Source organism: Nelumbo lutea, chromosome 3 (assembly GCF_056320005.1).
Source record: "Nelumbo lutea isolate HS-2025 chromosome 3, American lotus-T2T, whole genome shotgun sequence".
NCBI classification, from domain to species: domain Eukaryota; kingdom Viridiplantae; phylum Streptophyta; class Magnoliopsida; order Proteales; family Nelumbonaceae; genus Nelumbo; species Nelumbo lutea.
Window position 1 is genome coordinate 110572212 of NC_142686.1, and position 19928 is coordinate 110592139.

General features: G+C 36.3%; 1 protein-coding gene and 1 long non-coding RNA gene across 2 annotated transcripts; one reads left to right on the forward strand and one right to left on the reverse strand.

Annotated features, from left to right (window-relative positions):
- Nucleotides 1-507: 507 nt before the first annotated feature.
- On the reverse strand, nt 508-6079 carry LOC148867593 (uncharacterized). The gene is made up of 2 exons (XR_016109177.1): nt 5689-6079; nt 508-1079 (listed from the first exon to the last, which is right to left on the reverse strand). It is a non-coding gene; the product is annotated as an uncharacterized LOC148867593 (long non-coding RNA).
- A 130-nt stretch (nt 6080-6209) lies between these two features.
- On the forward strand, nt 6210-10680 carry LOC148867594 (exopolygalacturonase-like). The gene is made up of 4 exons (XM_088979687.1): nt 6210-6725; nt 7892-8206; nt 9546-9835; nt 9934-10680. Exons 1-4 carry the CDS (start codon nt 6510-6512, stop codon nt 10406-10408), a joined length of 1296 nt encoding a protein of 431 aa, XP_088835813.1. The 5' UTR covers nt 6210-6509; the 3' UTR covers nt 10409-10680.
- The last annotated feature ends 9248 nt before the right edge of the window (nt 10681-19928 follow it).

The window sequence follows — 19928 nt, forward strand, 5'->3', positions numbered from 1 at the left end:
AAGAGAATCCCCCTCAATAAAAATTGGATGATCCCTGTAATTATCAACAATATTATGGGCCTCCCACGCAACCCAAGCTTCACATAAGATTAATAAAAGTGAAACCAATGGAATAGGTTTTGACTTCTAAAACTTCCCCAAGCTTGCATGTCTCTAGCGAGGCAAGCAATGGCACAAGAGCCATTAATTTTGATTTCTTCACCTCTTGGGTGTTTCCAATAGACCTGATTTCATTTATTATCCTCCCTCATCTTTCCAACACGATTGAGACTTTTTTTGAGTATCCAAATACAAATTGAAGAATGATAGGGGTGGGACATTTTTGTCATTGAACACCTTTATCATTCTTATTTTTCCAAATAAACCAAAGGATGAATTTACATTTTTTCTCTTACCTGCCTAGCATCATTTTTATCATTTTCCAAACTATCCCACCATTCTCTAACACTATTATCCAAATCACTAGGGCCGACCAAACTAGTTTGTAAACAGTCAAGTCAACAAAACTTGCTTAGCAAATGAATAATTTTTTAAAATGTTATCCGCCACAAAAATTGCAAGCACCATTAATAATTTCACTCCCAAGTTAGATAATAGAAAAGGTTTAAAGCCAGTCAATCGGCAAGGCCCAACCAAGTCCAAACTCGGCATCAGTTGTATTGGGCTAAACTTAGGTTGGGTTGGATTGATAAACTCAATCTTTACCTTAGGTTGGGCCAGGCCCGAGCCCATGACGTAAGTCTTAGGGTCGGGCTTGGGTTCACCCTCAATGACTCAATTCATAACAAAGTCCTTAGCCTTCGGAGTCCCAATAGGATAGTCATCCATAACAAAAAAAAAAAAAAAGATTGAGGGTGCAATTTAGCCATTTGGGACACCGTATGGGCAGGGCTATTAAAAGTTCAATTTACATAATAAAACTGAACTTTTGAAATGTTCATAATTAAGTTCCTGGTCTTTGAGAAAAGCCAATGGCACGACTAGGGCAGATCAATCGTCTTCTATATAACCTGCACTATCTTCTGAGCATCCGAACATATGAAAATATCTTTACAACAGCTCTGAATTTTCGTTAAGGCCTGCATGATAGCAAAAAGTTCAGTTTGATCAACAGAGGTAGTGATAGAGGTTTGGCCTCCAATAATTTTTAAATAGGATAAATTCCTTGAAAGAATGATAATGGCAAAACTGAGTAATAAGTCAGAAATTTTCCCTGCATCGGTAAAGATAATTAAATCCGTAGATCTGTTGACAGGCAGCTGAAACATTGGAGCAGTAGATAACACAAACCAAGTCCATTACCAGAAGAAAACTGTTAAGAACTCTCTAAAAGAATAATTGATATCTAGGGGGAATAGAGAGTTTCCATATTTTTGTTAAGCAAAATTTGAAATGGGAGGAAAGATGTGGGAGATACTATTGCTGGTTTCTTTTGTAGTCCTCTTTTACTGTAAATTTTCCTGATTTATGAATAGCCCAAATTCAAGTGATTTCATTATTCGAAGGGAAGATTGGAGTTCTTAAAATTTTTGCAGCTTCCTCAGGTGAGAACAAGGAATAGATAGGGTCGGTTTCCACTAACCCGAGGTAAGGAGATTTGAAATACTCATATTTCTCATATGATGAGTCAAAGGGAAAGGAATCCAAGAGAATTCATTGTGACTGTATCTAGGGTACTTTTGTCAACAAAGAAAGAGGAATTTTCGTTTACTAGGTGACCACACTCCAAAGCTAATTCCGTATTTTTTGGGCTTATGGATTTTCAGTAATGTAAGCTTGAGGAAGTAGTTGAATAGGGCATGAGATTATGGTGTTTTAAATATTTTGATTTCCAAACTTGAATCCATAATTTGCGTTGCTCATTTAGGTATCGCCAAGGAGGGCCAGATTTACTCATTTCATATTTTTGAGCCCTAAACCTCTAACAGCTTTTGTAGGGTAATTTTATGCCAAGAACACCAACAATAAGGATGACTCCGAGAGTTAGAAACACCCCACCAAAAATCTCTAGTAATTTTTTCAACACTATAAATCATTTTCTGATGATATTTTAAAAGACTCATAGAATGGAGTGAAGGGATGGGAGATCCATCATATGGATGGCCGAATCATGCAGGGTGGCTGGGCGAAATTTCAAAAATTTATTTCTCCCATCTGAGAATCATATTCCCTGATTTAGAAAAACTGCATTTTTCAATGTTCATTCTTGAAATAAAACCGGACCAAATCTAAAACCAAAATTAGGGAGAGGAATACCTGATGCAAAATCCATGCAAAAAGTTCCTCCCAACATAGGTGTTCACGCCCAAACAGGGTACCAAACCCTTCCTCCACTGAAGATGGCATAGCTTAAGATGAAATAGGATCAACAAGTGGATTCTTCAGCAAGAACCCCAATTCTTTATCAAGAATTTTGTAGGGATGTGAGCACAGCTTCAAGATTATTTCTTTCACAATAAACAATATCAAAATCCAATCTTGATCACTCTAAGAGGTGGAGACCAAATAGGGTAGGGTAGCAAGAACAGAGAGAAAGAGAACTGAATGCAGAAAAGTCAATCAAACTGTGTGTCTAATTCCAGTTCGCCCTCCTCCTTTATATAGACCTTAAAGAGTTAATCTCCTAATCTGATTAAGAGTTTCTTAATCCAAATCTTTATTTGGATCTAGACTCTTTAAGTGATAAGGCTTATCCCTTATCTTATCTACGGATCAGGATCAACTTCTTCTAATCCAATTAGAAGTTTTCTAATCCAAATCTTTATTTGGATCTAGACTCTTTAAGTGATAAGGCTTATATCTTATCTTATCTGCAGATCAAGATCAGCTTTTCCTAATCCAATTAGAAGTTTCCTTACCTGTTGATCCATACCCAAATTCACCCCTATTTAATTAATCCAATTAGAAGCTTCCTTATCTGTTGATTCATACCCAAATTCGTCCCTATTTAATTAATCCAATTAACTCAATTCGAAATAGGCTTTAGGCCCATTAAGCTTTCAAACTCATTTCCTTTTAATGCTATCTAGCTTGGCTCTCTTTGTATGGCGTGGGACCCTATCATTGATCTCCACATAAGCCACATGGGTTCAATCTAGCCTCTATTACAAGGCTTGGCCGAATTCACTAATGAGTCCAACATTTATACTAAAGAGGGCATCTCCCTCGGTTGCAAGGTACAGTGTTGTACTCTCTACTCACATGGATCCCGGGAATTAAAACATTTTTACAAATATTTTGTGAAACCATAATATATATATATATATATATATATATATATATGTGTGTGTGTGTGTGTGTGTGTGTATGTATGTATGTATGTATGTATGTATATCTCTATATAAATATATTTTGCAAAAATAAATCTCAACAATTTGAAATCAACTACCGACAGTTTAGGTTTCCATCAGAGAGAGTGCATTACCCGATCATTCACTTTGTCCGACAAAGGGGTTAATCCTGTCACTATGATCATCCAATCAAGTGAATTCTCAGACTACCCCAACATACCCAGGTTTTGACCCCCTCTAAGGATCTAATTGATTGGCATATCAAAGACAGTCCAATCCAACACCAAGTGCAATACCATAATGGAGTTTAGGGATCAGGTGTAACATTCCAATTTTGCCCATCTATCTCCATGGTCCAGGGTAATGCTAGAATTTGGTCTAGTTTAGGGTTTCAAGAAAACTCATACTACATGTGCCTCAGGTCTCACCCTAACAGTTGAGACAAGCCACCCTAACCCACTTTGCAAGAAATCAGTGTCAGATTTGGTAGGATAAATCTCCCCAGGTTTATCCAATAGTTGTGAAGATTCTAAACTAACACGAGTCTCATAAGTGTCCAGTTTAAGAGTATTACACAGAAATACACCAATATAACATGAATCAAATATGTACATTATTCATTTACAATAAATGTCATAACGTACATCAAGCTAATTAGAGCTAAGGGCATACATTGTCTAACATGGAGGGGAACAATTTAAAAAACAAATTGGATTAAATTTTTTTCCCAACTTGGCTAATAACTAACGCTCGCCATTTGTTAAGTTTGGAACTGTGATTTTCTAGGACATATTTTAGTTTAGCATGTTTGTCTTAGCCCAAAAAAGAGGAAGACCCAGGTATCAACTAAGGGGGCCTATGTGTAATTGTCGCCTAATCATTCTTTGGTGTCTTGAATGAATATTTTTACTACAATAGAGACATGATTTTTCAAAGTTTATCAATTGACCAGAAGCTGACTTAAATCGAAGAAGAAGCTAATTCAAATTGTCTAATTCTTCTCTATGGGCTCAAAGAAATAACATAATATCATCCACAAAAAAATAAATGGGAGATCATTGAAGAGGAAGTGTTTAGTTTAATGCCTTGTAATTTCCCTTCCTGCTCTACATGCAAGATTTGATGGGACAAACCCTCCATAGCCAAGATAAATAGATAAGAGGAAAGAGGGTCTCCTTGACGAAGGCCTTTAGAGGGACAAAAATGTCTTTCCAAAGTACTATTAATTAAGACTAAAAAGGAATCCGTAGAAATACATTCTTTTATCATCTAACAAAAGCCTTCAGAGAAACTGAGAGATAAGACTTTTCGGAGAAACTCCATTCTAAACGGTCATAGGCTTTAGACATATCTAGCTTTAAGGAAACATAGCCTATACCTCGGTATTTGTGTTTAAGAAAGTGGAACATCTCATGAGTGATGATGGAACTATTAGTCATTTGACAACTTGGGACAAAAGCTACCTGGTTTGGGGCAATACACTTTTATATAGGGGTGAGCATTCGGTTTATTCGATTAAAAACCGAACCGAATAAACCGAAATTTTTAAAACCAAAATAATAAAATGAAAGCTGAAACCGATTTACAATAAAACCAATATTTTCTATTCGATTTTTGGTTATTTCGGTTAAAAACCAATTTTAGTTATTATATATAATATTATATATTATAACCTATAATATATATTATGAAATTTAATTTCATTATAATACATTATATATAATATATTAATATATAAATATATAGCATATTATATATTAAATATGATATATTATATATTATATAATGAATTTATCTAATTCAATTTTTTCAATTAACTGAATTTTTAAATCTGAAAACCGAAATTGTTAAAAACCAAATTAACCAAACGGAATTACCCAAAACCGAAAAAACGAAAACCAAAATTTCCAATCTGTTAATTCAATTTTAACCGAATAATGCTCACCCCTACTACTTCTATAAAAGGTTATAAAGTCTAGTACAAAGTCTAGTACATTTACATTACATTACCAACATGTCCAAAAGATTAAAATAGTGAGGATGGGTCATAGTCTTTAGAGTCCGTTTGGGAGGGCTTATGCGTTGGTTGAGCTGCGTTGATGGAGTCATTTTATAGAAACTGATGTGGAATAGCTTCACTGCAAAATGGATTCTGTGGCGTAAGTGTAATTTTAACAAAATCAGATTCATGGAGTTCTGGGTTTCTCAACTCATGGAATGCCAAAAGGCGCTGCGTGAAAGCCCTTCCTAATGGGCACTTAGCATTAGTGGCACCAATCTCGTTTGAAGTTTGAATTCCCATTCCCTCCTTGTTCTTGCCGAAGATGTTGCACAGTTCGATGAAAGGTGTAAATTGTTGTTAGCCCAGTTGAAGATGAAAGGTGTTAATTGTTATTACCTTAGAGTGCTGCTGGTTATTCACATTAGAGCCACTACTGGATCCTCCAGACAGAGAGAATTGGGTGCAGAACTAGTATAGTATACATGAAAAATCCATCTTGTAGTGTTATCGATCGCTTGGTAGTTGATTATACTTCTCTGTTTCTCAAGAAACCCAGTCGGATAGAACATGAAATCCAGACCCTAAAACAGAGAACGATGAAGGAAAGAAAAAAGGAAAAAAGATTGTAGGTAAAATCTTTTACTCATTACGACAATGGCAATGGCATGTCGATCGGTACCCATTTTCTGCTCAAACAGAAGCGCTTTACCACTTGTACTCTCAATGTAGAACAAATTATTTTAGAAAACTCTCTTCTCCTGGTTGAACAGAGGTGGCACAAAACTCTAATGTGCATAACTCTGTTTGTTAAATATTAGCATTAGACCCGGATTTTTTGGCAGCACAAGAATCGGTTTTGGAGTTTATTTTTGATCCTCTAAATAAGGACACAAGAGTCGTAGAACTCTTCATGGACGGACACGCAATTAATCAGGTTGAACGTAAGCCAAATTCAAACTTTTATAATCACAGAGGTGAATGGAAGGACTAATGCGTCCATAATTCGAGGACCCGGATTCTTTGGCAATCACAGAGTTCATTTTTTTATTTCCGCTGCAGTAAAAATTACGTATAAATATTTGAACATGGATCCAGCACTCCTTCCCCGCAAATCCAAAGCGTGGGCGCCTCTTACGAAAACAGGGGAAGGAGGAATCAGAGAAGAAAAAGCTGAGCTGTTCATCCGATTTTTACAGCATCAATAAAGAAAGAAAGCAATGAATATTAGAGCAGCAGCCGCTCTGCGAGCTTTATTTCTCCTGTTTTTTATAGCTTTGGAATTATGCGTAGCCAATGGTGGATATCTGCAAATGATCCGTGAAAGTGGCCGAGGTTTTCGTTCCGGCAGCGGTGGCGCTGCAAAACCTCGTGGTATAATTTTTAACGTAAAACTCTTCGGAGCTAAGCCTGATGGCAGGAAGGACAATACCCAGGTACATGAAAACGATGATGGATTTTAAATTAAGGATTCTTTTTTTTTTTTTTTCTTTCATTCATTGCAATTGAAAAAAAAAAAAGTAAATTAAAGACCCCACTACTGTAGGTTGAGTGATAAATACCCCCATTAAACTTCATTTGCGACAAACACCCCCTTAACTTTTAAGTTTTAGCTTCAAAAAAGTTTTTCATTCAACTCTTTAATATTTTTAAATTCTCAAATTATTTTTTTTCTTTTTTTTTTTGAATGATTCATGATTCAATTAATTTATTAAATATAACATAGAAGCCCTCTAAGGCGGTGTTTGGCATCGATGCCATTTTCATCGGTGCTTCAAACAACGTCCTTTTGTTTGGTGCTGTTTTTCAGGAAAAAAAAAAAAAACATTGCTCCATACCATGCCTTGGAAATCGGAAAAGTATAGTTTGGAGCAACGCCAAATTCAAAGTTTTCTAAGAAAAATGTGCATTGTTGCCAACAATGCAATGATGTGGCATCATCTTGGATGTTGGATAATATAGACCATGTTGAAAAGGTTGCTGGTAGTACTGGTATCAAACAAAACCAATGCTATTTTCTCAGAAAACAGCCCATGTGGCAGCAACTATTCCAAAGAAAAATTAAGCACCATTTTTATGAGAAAACAGTGTGATGTTCCAACACCGATGCCAAACACCTAATAGGTTGCTCCAATAGATCCTTGTAGATTTTTAGACGGATTTAATAATATTCAAATAAAATGGTAAAAGTTTCTTTTTGATAGATCTAAATTTATGATTTCGCTTGGTTTTTTCTTGATTTACTGGATAAAGGAGTGAATACTTTTTATATTTTAAGATGATTGTAAGTGGAATGAATCAAAAAAAAATTAAAAATAAAAAATAAATTTTTTTCTATGCCAATGAAATGCTATTGTTATTTTAGCTGATTTCATTTGGAGAAAACGGAGGTGTTTTTGGTCAATTAAAGTTTAAGAAAAAAGGGCAAAAAAAATAAGAAAAACCTAGATGAGCATTTTGATAATTTAATGCATTTTTGTCACCCGACTTGAGAGTAAAAGGGTATTCAAGGGGTATTTGTGGGACTGTGGGGGTGTGTTTTTTAACATTTTAATGAAATAAAGGAGGAATTGAGGATAAATGAAATGGTGTGTGGATGCAGGCATTTATGAGGACATGGGTTGCAGCATGCAATTCGAAGGATCAGGCAAGAATTTTGATCCCAGAGGGGATATATCGAATTGGGCCGGTGATATTTCAAGGTCCATGCAACAGCCCAGATCCCATAATTGTTCAAGTGAAGGGAACAGTGAAAGCAACAGACGATATCAGTGAATATCCATCTCCTGAATGGGTCTCGTTTGAAAAATTAGATGGCGTGATTCTTACGGGAGGAGGGACATTCGATGGCCAAGGCCAAGCCGTCTGGCAATACAACGACTGCAGTAGCAACGCCTACTGCCAGCTTCTTCCCACGGTAATAAATTAAACACACATCTTAAATTATTTATAAATTGCATGCAGTTCGGTTTGATTGGTTTTATCAGTTTTATGAATAATTTTAATTGAAATTAATTATTATTATTTTTTATCATAAAAATTTATTAAAAGTAGTATATAAAATGTAAATAATTATTAATTATTTAAAAAATTAAAAATATAAAATAATTATATAAGAAAATGCCATTTTCATTTTTCTTTATCTGAGTTTATTTAGGCAAGTATTTCTAAGTTAGTTGAGTATTTTTAGTGGCAATATTATTCAATAAAGATAAGAGTAAATTATAAAAGCTCCCCTAAAGTTTCATTTTAACAAAAACTTCCCCTATAATTTTGAAAAATCTTGCAGTTACCTTCCTTTCATCATTTTTTCCGGCTAGAAAGTTGGCCTAATGCATTAATTTTTTGAAAATATCCATTTTACCTTTACATCTATCAATCCAGATGGAGGTTTATCAAAATACTCCAAAAACTTTTACTTTTTAACTAAGAAAATCCATAGGTCAGATTAAAGAGTAAAATGATTTAATTTTGTAAAATCATTATGGTTGAAAGTTTAGAAGAGCAAATCTGTCATTTTGATTATATGGAAAGATTTCCTAACAAGTAATAAGGGCAATTTTGTAACTTCAAAGTCTTTATTATGGAGACAATAATGTTTTATATCAAAAGATTTTCTAACAAGTAGTAAGGGAAACTTTGCAACTTCAAAGTCTCATAGAGACAATAATGTTTTTTTTTGTTTTTTGAGATGATGAACTGAAACAATAATAGAAGGGAGGTAAGTGTAGATTATTTTCAAACTAGAGAGGAGGTATTTGTTAAAATGGAACCTCATGGGAGGTTTTATAATTGTCAGAAACCTCAAGAAAGGTTTTTATATTTTACCCTAAGGCTCCATTCGTACCTAGGTAAATGCATTTACTCGGGTAAGTGTTTTTCAGGAAAGACTTACCCGGGTAAGTGCATTTACCCATGTTCTTTTATTTTTCATACAAACAATATAATGACCATTTTAGTCATAAAAATCCATTATTACAAGGGATATTTTTATCCATTCAATTATTGGCAATTTTCCTTCAAGTTGGGAAATATCACTTTCCCCGGTCCCCACATAAATCTGAAAAAAAAAATAACTTACCCACCCTCCAAGAGAGTATTGGCTATCATAAAAATACGAAAAAAAAAAATCGGTCAATTAGCTGGTTGATCAACTTATCTCTACCAAATCAGGCCAAAATATAAACAAATAGATGATCATCAATATTATATATATAGTTGCATATGGTTTGAATGTTGTAGATCACTTGGTGCAGTCTATCAAATTAAGCTCAGTAAGCAATGCAATCATTCGGCGGATCAAGTCCATCAACAGCAAATCGTTCCACATCGGGATTACGAATGGCAAAAACATCAAGGTGCGCAGCGTCGACATCGTTGCCCCTGAAGATAGCCCCAACACGGATGGCATCCACATCAGCCGCTCCTTTGGTGTGTCCATATCTAAAGCTGTCATCGGCACCGGAGATGACTGCATCTCCATCGGCCAGGGATCCCACAATGTCACCATCTCCAAGGTCACCTGCGGACCAGGACATGGCATTAGGTACTCCGGCGCCATTAATGCATGGCTTTTAAGCTACCAACTCTAAAGTCTGATCAGACTCTGAGCTCATCTTGTTTTAATTCCTTCCTTATATACAGCGTCGGAAGCCTTGGCAAGTACCCAGACGAGCAGGACGTAGATGGGATCACCGTGAAGAACTGCACTCTGGTAAACACAGACAATGGCCTGAGGATTAAAACCTGGCCTGGATCACCGCCGAGCCAAGCTTCAAACATTGTGTTTCAGGACATCATCATGGAGAATGTTAGTCGCCCCATCATCATCAATCAGCAATACTGTGCATCAACATCTTCCTGCACTAACAAAGAGCCATCCAATGTAAAGATTAGCAACGTCTTTTTCCAGAACATCAGAGGCACCTCAGCCTCAGATGTTGCAGTCAAGATCAACTGCAGCTCAGCCGTGCCCTGCGAAGGTCTTCAACTGTTCGACATCAACTTGGTGCCTATAGCACCGACGACGGATTCCACTACTTCCTCCGCCGTATGTTCTAATGCCAAAATAAGCTTCGGGGGAGTACAGGTTCCAGAGCCTTGCACTAGCAGCAGGTAGTTGCTCTGCCTCTGCGGATTCATTGAACAATTCCGCTTTCCCTTGGTAAGCTCCATTAATTCGAGATACCACCGCCGATTAGGTAAGAACTAAGAAGCGTCACTGTTGTATTACAAAACAGACTGAGGAATACCAGTACTGGATCGATGCCACTTATATATGAATTCACCTCTAACAATCATTTATGATATATATTGAAATTCTAGGAAGAGAATTATATTCCCTAATGAATAATCATATGGAATTAAGATTTCTTTTTCGTTTTTGCCAAACTTAAAAGTTGGATGGTCAAGTTGTTTTTATAATTAACAATTCATCATTCATCCCTTTTCGGAATTACTACTAATTGTTATCAGTGTTTTAAAAATCAACCCAAAGGTTGATTCATTTTTCCTGATCAGTTGGGTCGACGGGTCCTGCGGATTAATAGTTCAATTGGGTCGATGGGTCGCTTGCCAAGTCAACAATAACTATAGTTGACCAAAGTAAGCTTATTAGCTTTAACAAAATTATGTGTAATTAATAATTTAATTTAATTTTATTGAGTTTATCAATCATGTTTATTAACAAATTTTTATTGATTTTAACTAAGTTATTTTATTACTAATATAGGTTAGCGATTAAATATTTATGTACTGAAGTTTATATTATTTTTTGTACATTTTTATTAAAAAATTATTAATAAAACTATTTTTATTAGTTTTTTGTTTTTTTATTAAGTTTATAAAATCAATTAATTAGTGCAATAATTGTAAGAAAACCATTGGGTAATCATTTTTATTAAATTTTACTGATAACATTAATTTTGGTCAGCATGTAATTAGTTTAGCTTTTAATTAAGTTATAATATAATATATAAAAGAATCATACGAACTAATATGGTAATAATAGTCATAAACAAAGGGGATGTTTGGAACCGTGGTCGTTTTTCAAAAAAATGGTGTCACATCGGATCCACATAGGCATTTCAACAAATGCCCATGTATCTCATTGTTTAATTTATTTCAGCCGATTATTAAAAAATCGGACATGCCTCGAAAACTGGGACCCCACTGATGCATGAAACGCCAAATTTGGTGTTTCATGCATTGGTGACTCGTTTCCCCCAATAGTTGACTAATGTGTATCCTATGTGGTGCTTACCTGTCAGGACATACATGAAAAACGGTGATGAAAATCACCTTACCAAACAGCATATTATTGTTCAGTGCCTATGGCAAAAGTGTTTTTTTTTTTTGTGAAAAAGAGGTCTTAGAAGCGTGGGCATTTTTTCTTGAAAACTGGTCCCAAAAATATCCCAAGCTTCCAAACACCATGAAAAACTAGGGTAAAAGACTTAAACATATATACCTTGTATTTTTCTAATTTGACTTAAAGACAAGGTTCAAAGTATCGACCCGTATCGGCTGATACATATCGTTCTGGGACCTCCCCGATATGCCCCTACAGTGGGTGTATTGGGGTTCTGACTAGTTCAGGGGGCGGAGGAGCCTTAAACCGGCCCCCTAAACCAGTTTTGAAAAAATATATATATAATAAAAAAGTAAAAAAACAGTATTGATATCGCTTGATACGCCCTTACCAGTGTATCGGGCATATCGATATTTTGAACCTTGCTTAAAGGTACCTTTAAATTTTTCAGAAAAAACTTCAATATACTATGTGACTCTTTTATCCTTCATTCTCTTTTAAATTTTCAAAATTTACCTTGCATATTAAATGCATTATTGCAACCCTAGCAAGGGTGCACTAGAAGAAGGCTATGCCAAACTTATGGCAGGGGTGAAAAGCCACTTTTATATAATAAATTTAGCCAGAACTCCATGTCACCTGTAATTATGGATGCTACAAAAAGAAAATGTACAGATGTGCAAAAGTGGCGGCACCTTCTACTTTGCTGAAAAGCATAGACTGCATTTTGAAACAATGCAAAGTGCAAATGCAAATATGTAGAGTATAAAATGGTCCATATAAATTGTAAAGTTGGGTTGGTTTTGCACTAACAAATTTATCTTCTTACCAAACAGACTTTTAAATGTAATGGATGCAAACATGAATTCCAATAATGCATATGCCTTTTTTTATCAAAAACCCACTTGAAATCAAATTTACTTCTTTTTTTATTGATATACTTCTACATCTTATTATCAATGCAAATATGCATTGGAAAATGTGTTTTCTGTCATTTTCTAATGCATAAATGTAATGTTTCCAAACACAGGCAAAAGTGAACCAGAGTGCAAATTTACATTGAACCGGGATTTACACTCCATTTCATTTACAAATGCAGCCATAGGAATGATACACCATGTCTAGGGCTGCAAATAAGTTGGATTAGATTGGATTCAAATTCGAATTCAATCTTATAAGAATCAGATTTGAATACCTCTCTTGATCTTAAAAAATTGGATCACATCAAAGAAAGTCGATCCATTAGTTATGAAATATCATATTATAATAATATATAATTTATAATGATATGTTATATAATCATTATATAATTATATGTTCTATATTATATATTATAATATATATTTATTTATATTATATCATCAATGCTTTTATTACACGTCTAATGGAATCAAATATCTGATAAAATATTGAATTCAAATCATGCTCTTGAAAATCGTATAGATTCTTATCGGATTCAGATCAATCGGATTTGTTTAACATATTGGATCAAATATACATTTTACGAATCCAATCCGATCCGTTTTGAAGCACTAACTACCAATCAAGCAACAACTGAACCCCAAGAAAAAAGCAATTACAAAGTATGTATTTAGTATAGCTTCCATTTATTCACTAAACTTTTGTACTTGATTTATTTATAAAATCGAGAAAAGTAATAGTAAAGCCGTTTATTAACAAATAGGCATTATTAGACACCAAATCAGCATAACCGTAAATAAATGACTAACCATTGGAAAAAGAGTTAAAATGAAACTTCCCCCAACAGTAAACATGCATATAAATCAAGGCCAGTTTTTACGAATCTCTATACATATGGATCAACATGATGGGCTAAATTCTGAAATGTCACCAATGCGGTAGCATTTATTAACAAAACGTTGATGGTTCCAAACACCGCCAAAGTCTCTCTACGGAAAGGTCAAGGCGTTGGGAAAAGTTTCCCCCAACACACACTTTTCAATAAGATACTAGAAGTGGATCATAATAATGAAGACTAAAATACAATCTTCTCTCAAACCACCGATGGAAGGCAACTGATCATGTCCTAATATGCTCGGACTCTACGCAAGTAATTCAAGCGCTTCAGGATCAAGAAAATCTTCCTTGGTCTTGCCTTTGACTTTTGATCGAGACCAAGAAACTTTTAAGCAAATTGGTTTCCTATTCTTTTTGTTATGTAAATGGAAGTTTTAATATCCCAGCCCGTTCTATAACCCAAAAGGCTAAAACTTCAATCTTGGACTTTTTTTTTTTGTCTATTTATCCTTTCGGGACCCGATGTTAAGGTTTGGTGGTTGAATAGATATATTTTGGCTATCCTAAAAAAAAAAAAATTCTCCTACCTAAACCCTTGATGAAAAAGAAAAGAAATCAAAAGTCTTTTTACAATTGGATGGGGGCTATTCAAGTGGTGAACCCACTTTCTGGAAAATATAACTTTTTTAAACTAATCAAGTGGTGGGGTGTGGGCATACGGGGCTGCCTTTTACTCTCTTTTTTCTTCATTTCTCTTATTTTCTGCCCAACAAATGGGTAAAAGTGAATTTATAAATTTTAAATTATCTCACATGTGCCCTTTTATTGATGGAGGGTATGTTTAAGTCCAATAAAATAAGATAATAAGATACACATTTTAAGTTAATTTATGAAAACTAAGAATATGTTAAAGTCTTTTATCCAAAAAAACTAATATGCAATGGTAATGAACTCGCATCCTATGAACACATCGGTTCACGGGAAGCTTGCACCCTCTATTGGGAGGAATGCATGTCACCCACCCTCTTCAAAATGAAGCTTCCACCAGCGTTTGAACTCCGTTAATAGGACGAATCCGGTTGAACCCAACAAAAAAGACAAAATTTAATAGAATCCACTTATTAAACTATTTGGAAATTCATGAATCATCCGAACTCTCATTTTCTCTTGGAGCATGTCACCGACGATTTTACTGTACAACCGACGTCCGATGGCATGGAGTCCACCGGCGGTAAGTACATTTGTTCAAATCTTCTTCAAATCCTCCTCTCATTCTTCACACCACAACGCGTGAAATAAAACATATCTCCTTGATTAAAACAAAATTTTCTTCAAGTCATTCAACAGAGATCCAATGAATATAATCAAAGGACAGTGGCATGTAGAAGTCATAAATACACGGGTGAGTGAAATCGATCAGGGTTATTGGGAAGTTAGGAAATACATGTTGATGGGTTGCAGGGATACATGTCCATTACACCTCCTGCTCATTGGAGTAGGGGTGAATGAAAGGCAGAATTCATCTCCAAATCTTGAGTAAGGTAGTGATGCTAGCCCCTGTAGCATTGTTGAACAAGAACACCTAGGCCGCTCCTTATATTGCCTCTATTGGATAAACCCTTGATGTCATGGCTGTCCTCCCACCTTAATCCAAGGTTCAAAATATCGATACGCCCAATAGAGGTGTATCGAGCGATATCGATAGCTTTTTTTAGTTTTTAAGTCTTTTTTATATTTGGTTTAGAGGGGCTAGTTTAAGGTACGTTCACCCCCTGAATCGGTCAAAACCCTAATACACCCTTTATATGGGTGTATCAGAAAATTCTCGATACAATACATATCAATCGATACGGCCTGATACATATCGATACTTTGAACCTTACCTTGATCAAAGCTTTCCACAATTGAATGATCAACCTGGGAGTAATAATCCACACTCACATATAAAAAATCAATTGTCATCGTAAAATCAAATATATATCCAGCAACACACAGCTTAAAATTAACGCAACAACTCATTATAATTAATGAAAACTTCATAGATCCAAGAGGGTTTCAAAGTTTGTTTATAAGTCCAGCAAAACCTACTAACTAGAAGCCTAGAAATTAAATGTTGATCATTCTGTATTAAAAACCAAGTATCAACGAGTCTCATGGTTAATTTTTCTCCGTCAAGAACAGGAAATAAGCTCCCATAGACATGTTTTCTAACATCATTGGCCAAAGAAAACCTGCATCAAACACAATAGTTCTTTTATAGTTTATTTAGTTCATGCCTTATTGTAGATGATATATAATTGAACCAATTAATACTTCAATGTCACTCAAGCATGCACATTTAAAGAGCAATAAAAGGACTAACACCTTGATTTGTCTACACACAAGAAAGTCCTGAAGTGACCACCAATGCCCTTGGCAATGTAGAAGTTCATAGGTGTCTGCTCTACAAGGCTTTTGTCTTCAAGAACCAAAAGACCGAATTCCTAAGGTGCCCCTTCCGGCGGCCCCACGCTAGTGTTGTCATGGTTGGATTTAAACTTCAGGACCATTAGCCGACGTGTCTAGTGTTATGGGCCTGGGCATAGGATCTCGTCACGGGTTGGTCCACGGGGAGAACCTCTTGCTTCCCTTTGTGTCTTCCCTTACGTGCAGACCCTATTGTGGAAAATCGAATGGGTGATTTGTCCAAGAGACCATCCGAACTCTCCTCACTCTTTTCTTGACTGGAAAACTGAATACTTTATTCCCAAATCACAGCTCCTTAAATAGGAGATTACAAGAGAAGACTCCTTACTCCATTCGACTAAGCTAGGACAATCCAACTTTAAATCAAACTCCTACTTCTAACATACTTCTAACAAAACTCAGTTCCTATATCTAATAGATAAGTAAGAACATAATTAGATAAGTAAGAATGGAACTGGAATAAGTAAACTATTGGCGAACTGGCAAGGAGAGCTAACGTGGTAAGATAAGTTGTTGTGTGGGCCCCCCCCACTGCTGCTGCTGGCGGCGGTAATTCTTCCCACGAATGCATCCACAACATCCAGGCCATTCTCATTTGTGGGCCAGATGAAAAAGATGCCAATGCATTCACACACTCAAGTTTCGTGAACAACATAGAGAATGCCATCGAACAACATAGAGAATGCCATCAATAAGATGGTAGGTGGTGAAGTTTGTGGTCTGGTATACCAGAGATATGTTGGTTTTGTGGAACTTAGAGGTTAAATGCCACTTGCCATTTGGAAAATGCATGTGGATGGACCATGGTGAAGGGAGATTCAAAATTTCAAGAATCTCTTCATTCCCCCCTTTTTTGTTTTGATTTTGTCTTTTCTCTCTTTACTTCCTCTTGCATGTAAGAGACTTTTGTCCTACATTGCTTGGGAAAATATTTGAATTAGAGCATATTACTAGGATTGTTCTCCATATGCGTAGGGACCCATAGGAGGAGAGCAATATACATCTCTTCGTGCATGTGAGGGGGGTTGGGGATGCTTCACACATGCGCGAGCTGGGCTAGGCAAGGGCAAGGGCACAGGTGCGTGTATACGTGTGCTACATTGAAACGTTTTGCCTTTGACAGGTGTCTGTCTGAAAGGACACATTTATGTCCACTTCGGCGGCTGAGAACACTCTATAAATAGAGTGGTTTACAAACTAACAAATTCGCAATTCTCTGTATGTCTTTCTTTTGTAAGCGAGTGCACATCAAGCAGTGGCATGTGAACTGTTTTATCTTGGCAACCGATTGGCAAACACCTAGGTGCATCATAGGGGGCAAGAGTGACCAAGTGGCACAACTCAACCTTCCTTTTCTCTGCAATTCTCAGTTTCGTTTTCACAGTTCTGCAGCACTGCTAAAGTTTGGTTTAGAAATAGTTTACCAATAAGTTCCATTCTGCCCTATTTGTTATTATTTTCCAACAAACCAGAATGCCACTTGCTATCGGAAGTCCAAGTTGCCAATGCCGAGTGGTGGAATAATGCTTGGGTTGCCCGAATACTTAACCCAGTGTAGGAGAAGAGGATCAGAAGGTTGGCCGAGTAGGCAAGGTTCTGCACTTAAGCCATTTTATTAGTGGAGCCGGTGCAAAGAACGATGATAGAGCCGTCGGGGAGCTGGGTGGCGGAACCGCTTCAAGCACAGTTAATGTCATACCATTGATTAGGGATCATGGCCAAAGGAAGGTAGAACCAGCGGGTGGAGTGTTTTGCTTCAAAAGAATGACTTCTTTTAATTGTCTTTTTTTACGGTTCAACCAGATTCATCATGTTAACGGGGTTTGAATACTAATGAAAGCTTCATTTTGAAGAGGGTGGGGTGCACACCTCCTATTGGAGGGTGCACACTTCCCATGCAAGCTCAATGGATAATGGTAATAAACCAAATTGATTAACCTTTCTGTTTTGTGAGAGAGTGCACGTCTACCAATGCCTTGTGGGATGTTTTATTTTGGCAACGGATTGACAAATACTCAACTAAACCTTAGGGAGCAAGAGTGACTAAGTGGCATGACTCGTCCCTCTCTTTCTCTGTAATCCTCAGTTTCGCCTTCATAATTCTCCAACTCTATCTAAATTTGGTTTAAAAAGCGTTTACGAATAAGTTCCATTTTACCTTATTTGTTATTATTTTCCAATAGACTAAAATACCACTTACCGTGGGAAGTCCAAGTTGCCAATGTCGAGTGGTGGAATAATGTCTGGGTTGCCCGAATACTTAACCCACTGTAGGAGAAGAAGATCAAAAGGGTTGAACGTGTAGGCAAGGTTCTGCACCTGAACCATTTTATCAGTGGAGACGGTGCAAAGAACGATGATAGAGCCATCAGGGAGCTGGGTGGCGGAACCAGTTCAAGAACGGTTGGTGCCGTACCATGGATCAGGGATCATGGCCAAAGGAAGGTAGAACTAGTAGATGGAGTAGTTTGCTTCAGAAGAATGGCTTCTTTTAATTTTGTCTTTTTTCGTCTGGTTCAACCGGATTCATCCTGTTAACGAGGCTTGAATAGGTAGTGTTTTGGCAACACGACATTTTGAAGAGGGTGACGTGCGCGCCTCCTATGGGAGGGTGCACGCTTCCCATGCGAGATAAATGGACAATGGTAAACAATAAAGCATTGCATGTAAGAAAACAGTTGACTAATCGTTAGAGGTGTAAAATAGGTAGTGTTTTGGCAACACGACATGGCACGTGTGTAGTTCGCGCAAAATGCGGGCCTGGACATTTTTGGGAATCGGCCCAGCATGACTCATGGCCTGAGTTTACATGGGCCCGTGTCATGTGGTGTCGTGCCACGGGTTGGTTAGTCCATGGGTCGAGCCTTAGGCTAGTTAGGTCTAGATTAGGTTAAAGTTATTTATTTAAAAAAAATCTTAATTTTTTTTATTTTATATGAATTTTGATGTATATAATTGTTTATATATATTAATTAAATAAAATAGTTTAATAAAATTGAAAATAATTGTTTATTTTATTAATATATTATATATAAATATATATAATATATAACTATATTAATAAAATATATACAAATATATATATATAGGTCGTGCTGGGCCGTGCTGTGAGTCAATGGCCCGGCCCGTGGACCTGAAACCCCAAACCCAGCATGACCCATACAATTGTGCCGGGCCGCAGGTGGCATGGCCCGATTTACATTTCCACTAATCATTTCTTGATCATAAATGACCCATTTGAACTTTCTTCTTCATGGGAACAAATAAATAAGTTCTTTTATGTCCCCTTAAAAATAACCAAACAAAACTACGGCAATAGGGTTTTGGAATTGGAATCATCCATTTATATTCCAACTTTTGGATGGACAAAATAAAAATCTAATTCCCATTTCTGGTGGAAATGGCATTTAACGGAATGGCCATTCCCTCCCCTCCCCCAGGAATGAGAATTCATTCTAGTTGTTTCTAATTCCCATTTGAAGGAATAGATCATTCCGATTATAAACCAAATGAATCAAACAACTGGTATATTATCTCTTCCAAATTGGAAGTCACTCAATCTCCATCCAAATTGTCAATATCTCCATATGCTTTTGTTTAGACTTTCAAACGTCTCTAATAGTCTAAAGTTTAAACTTGGCGATATTGGATTAAAACATAGGAAATCAAGGAGCCCATGGTCTGTGTTATGACTCCAATCCTTGGACTTGTCAAAAATTCTTCAAAATAGGAAGTCACTCAATCTCCATCCAAATTGTCTATATTTCCAAATGCCTTTGTTTAGCTCCATCCATTAGTCTAAAGTTTAAACTTGACAATATTGGATTAAAACACAGGAAACCAAGGAGCCCATGGTCTGTGTTCTGACCATGGTTTTTAAAAGCAAACCGGTGATCGAACCGGTCAGGGGTTCGGTTACCGATTCAAATGGTCCGACCATTTGACCCGAATGACCAGCCCATTTTGACCAAAAAAAATTAAAAAAAAAATAAAAAGAAATTAAAATAATTGGAAAACGGTCAAAACCGTTCGAATGGTTCAAACGGTTAACCGGCCGATTCAACGGTTTGCTGACTAAAATCAACGATTTTGAGGAAAAAAGTGG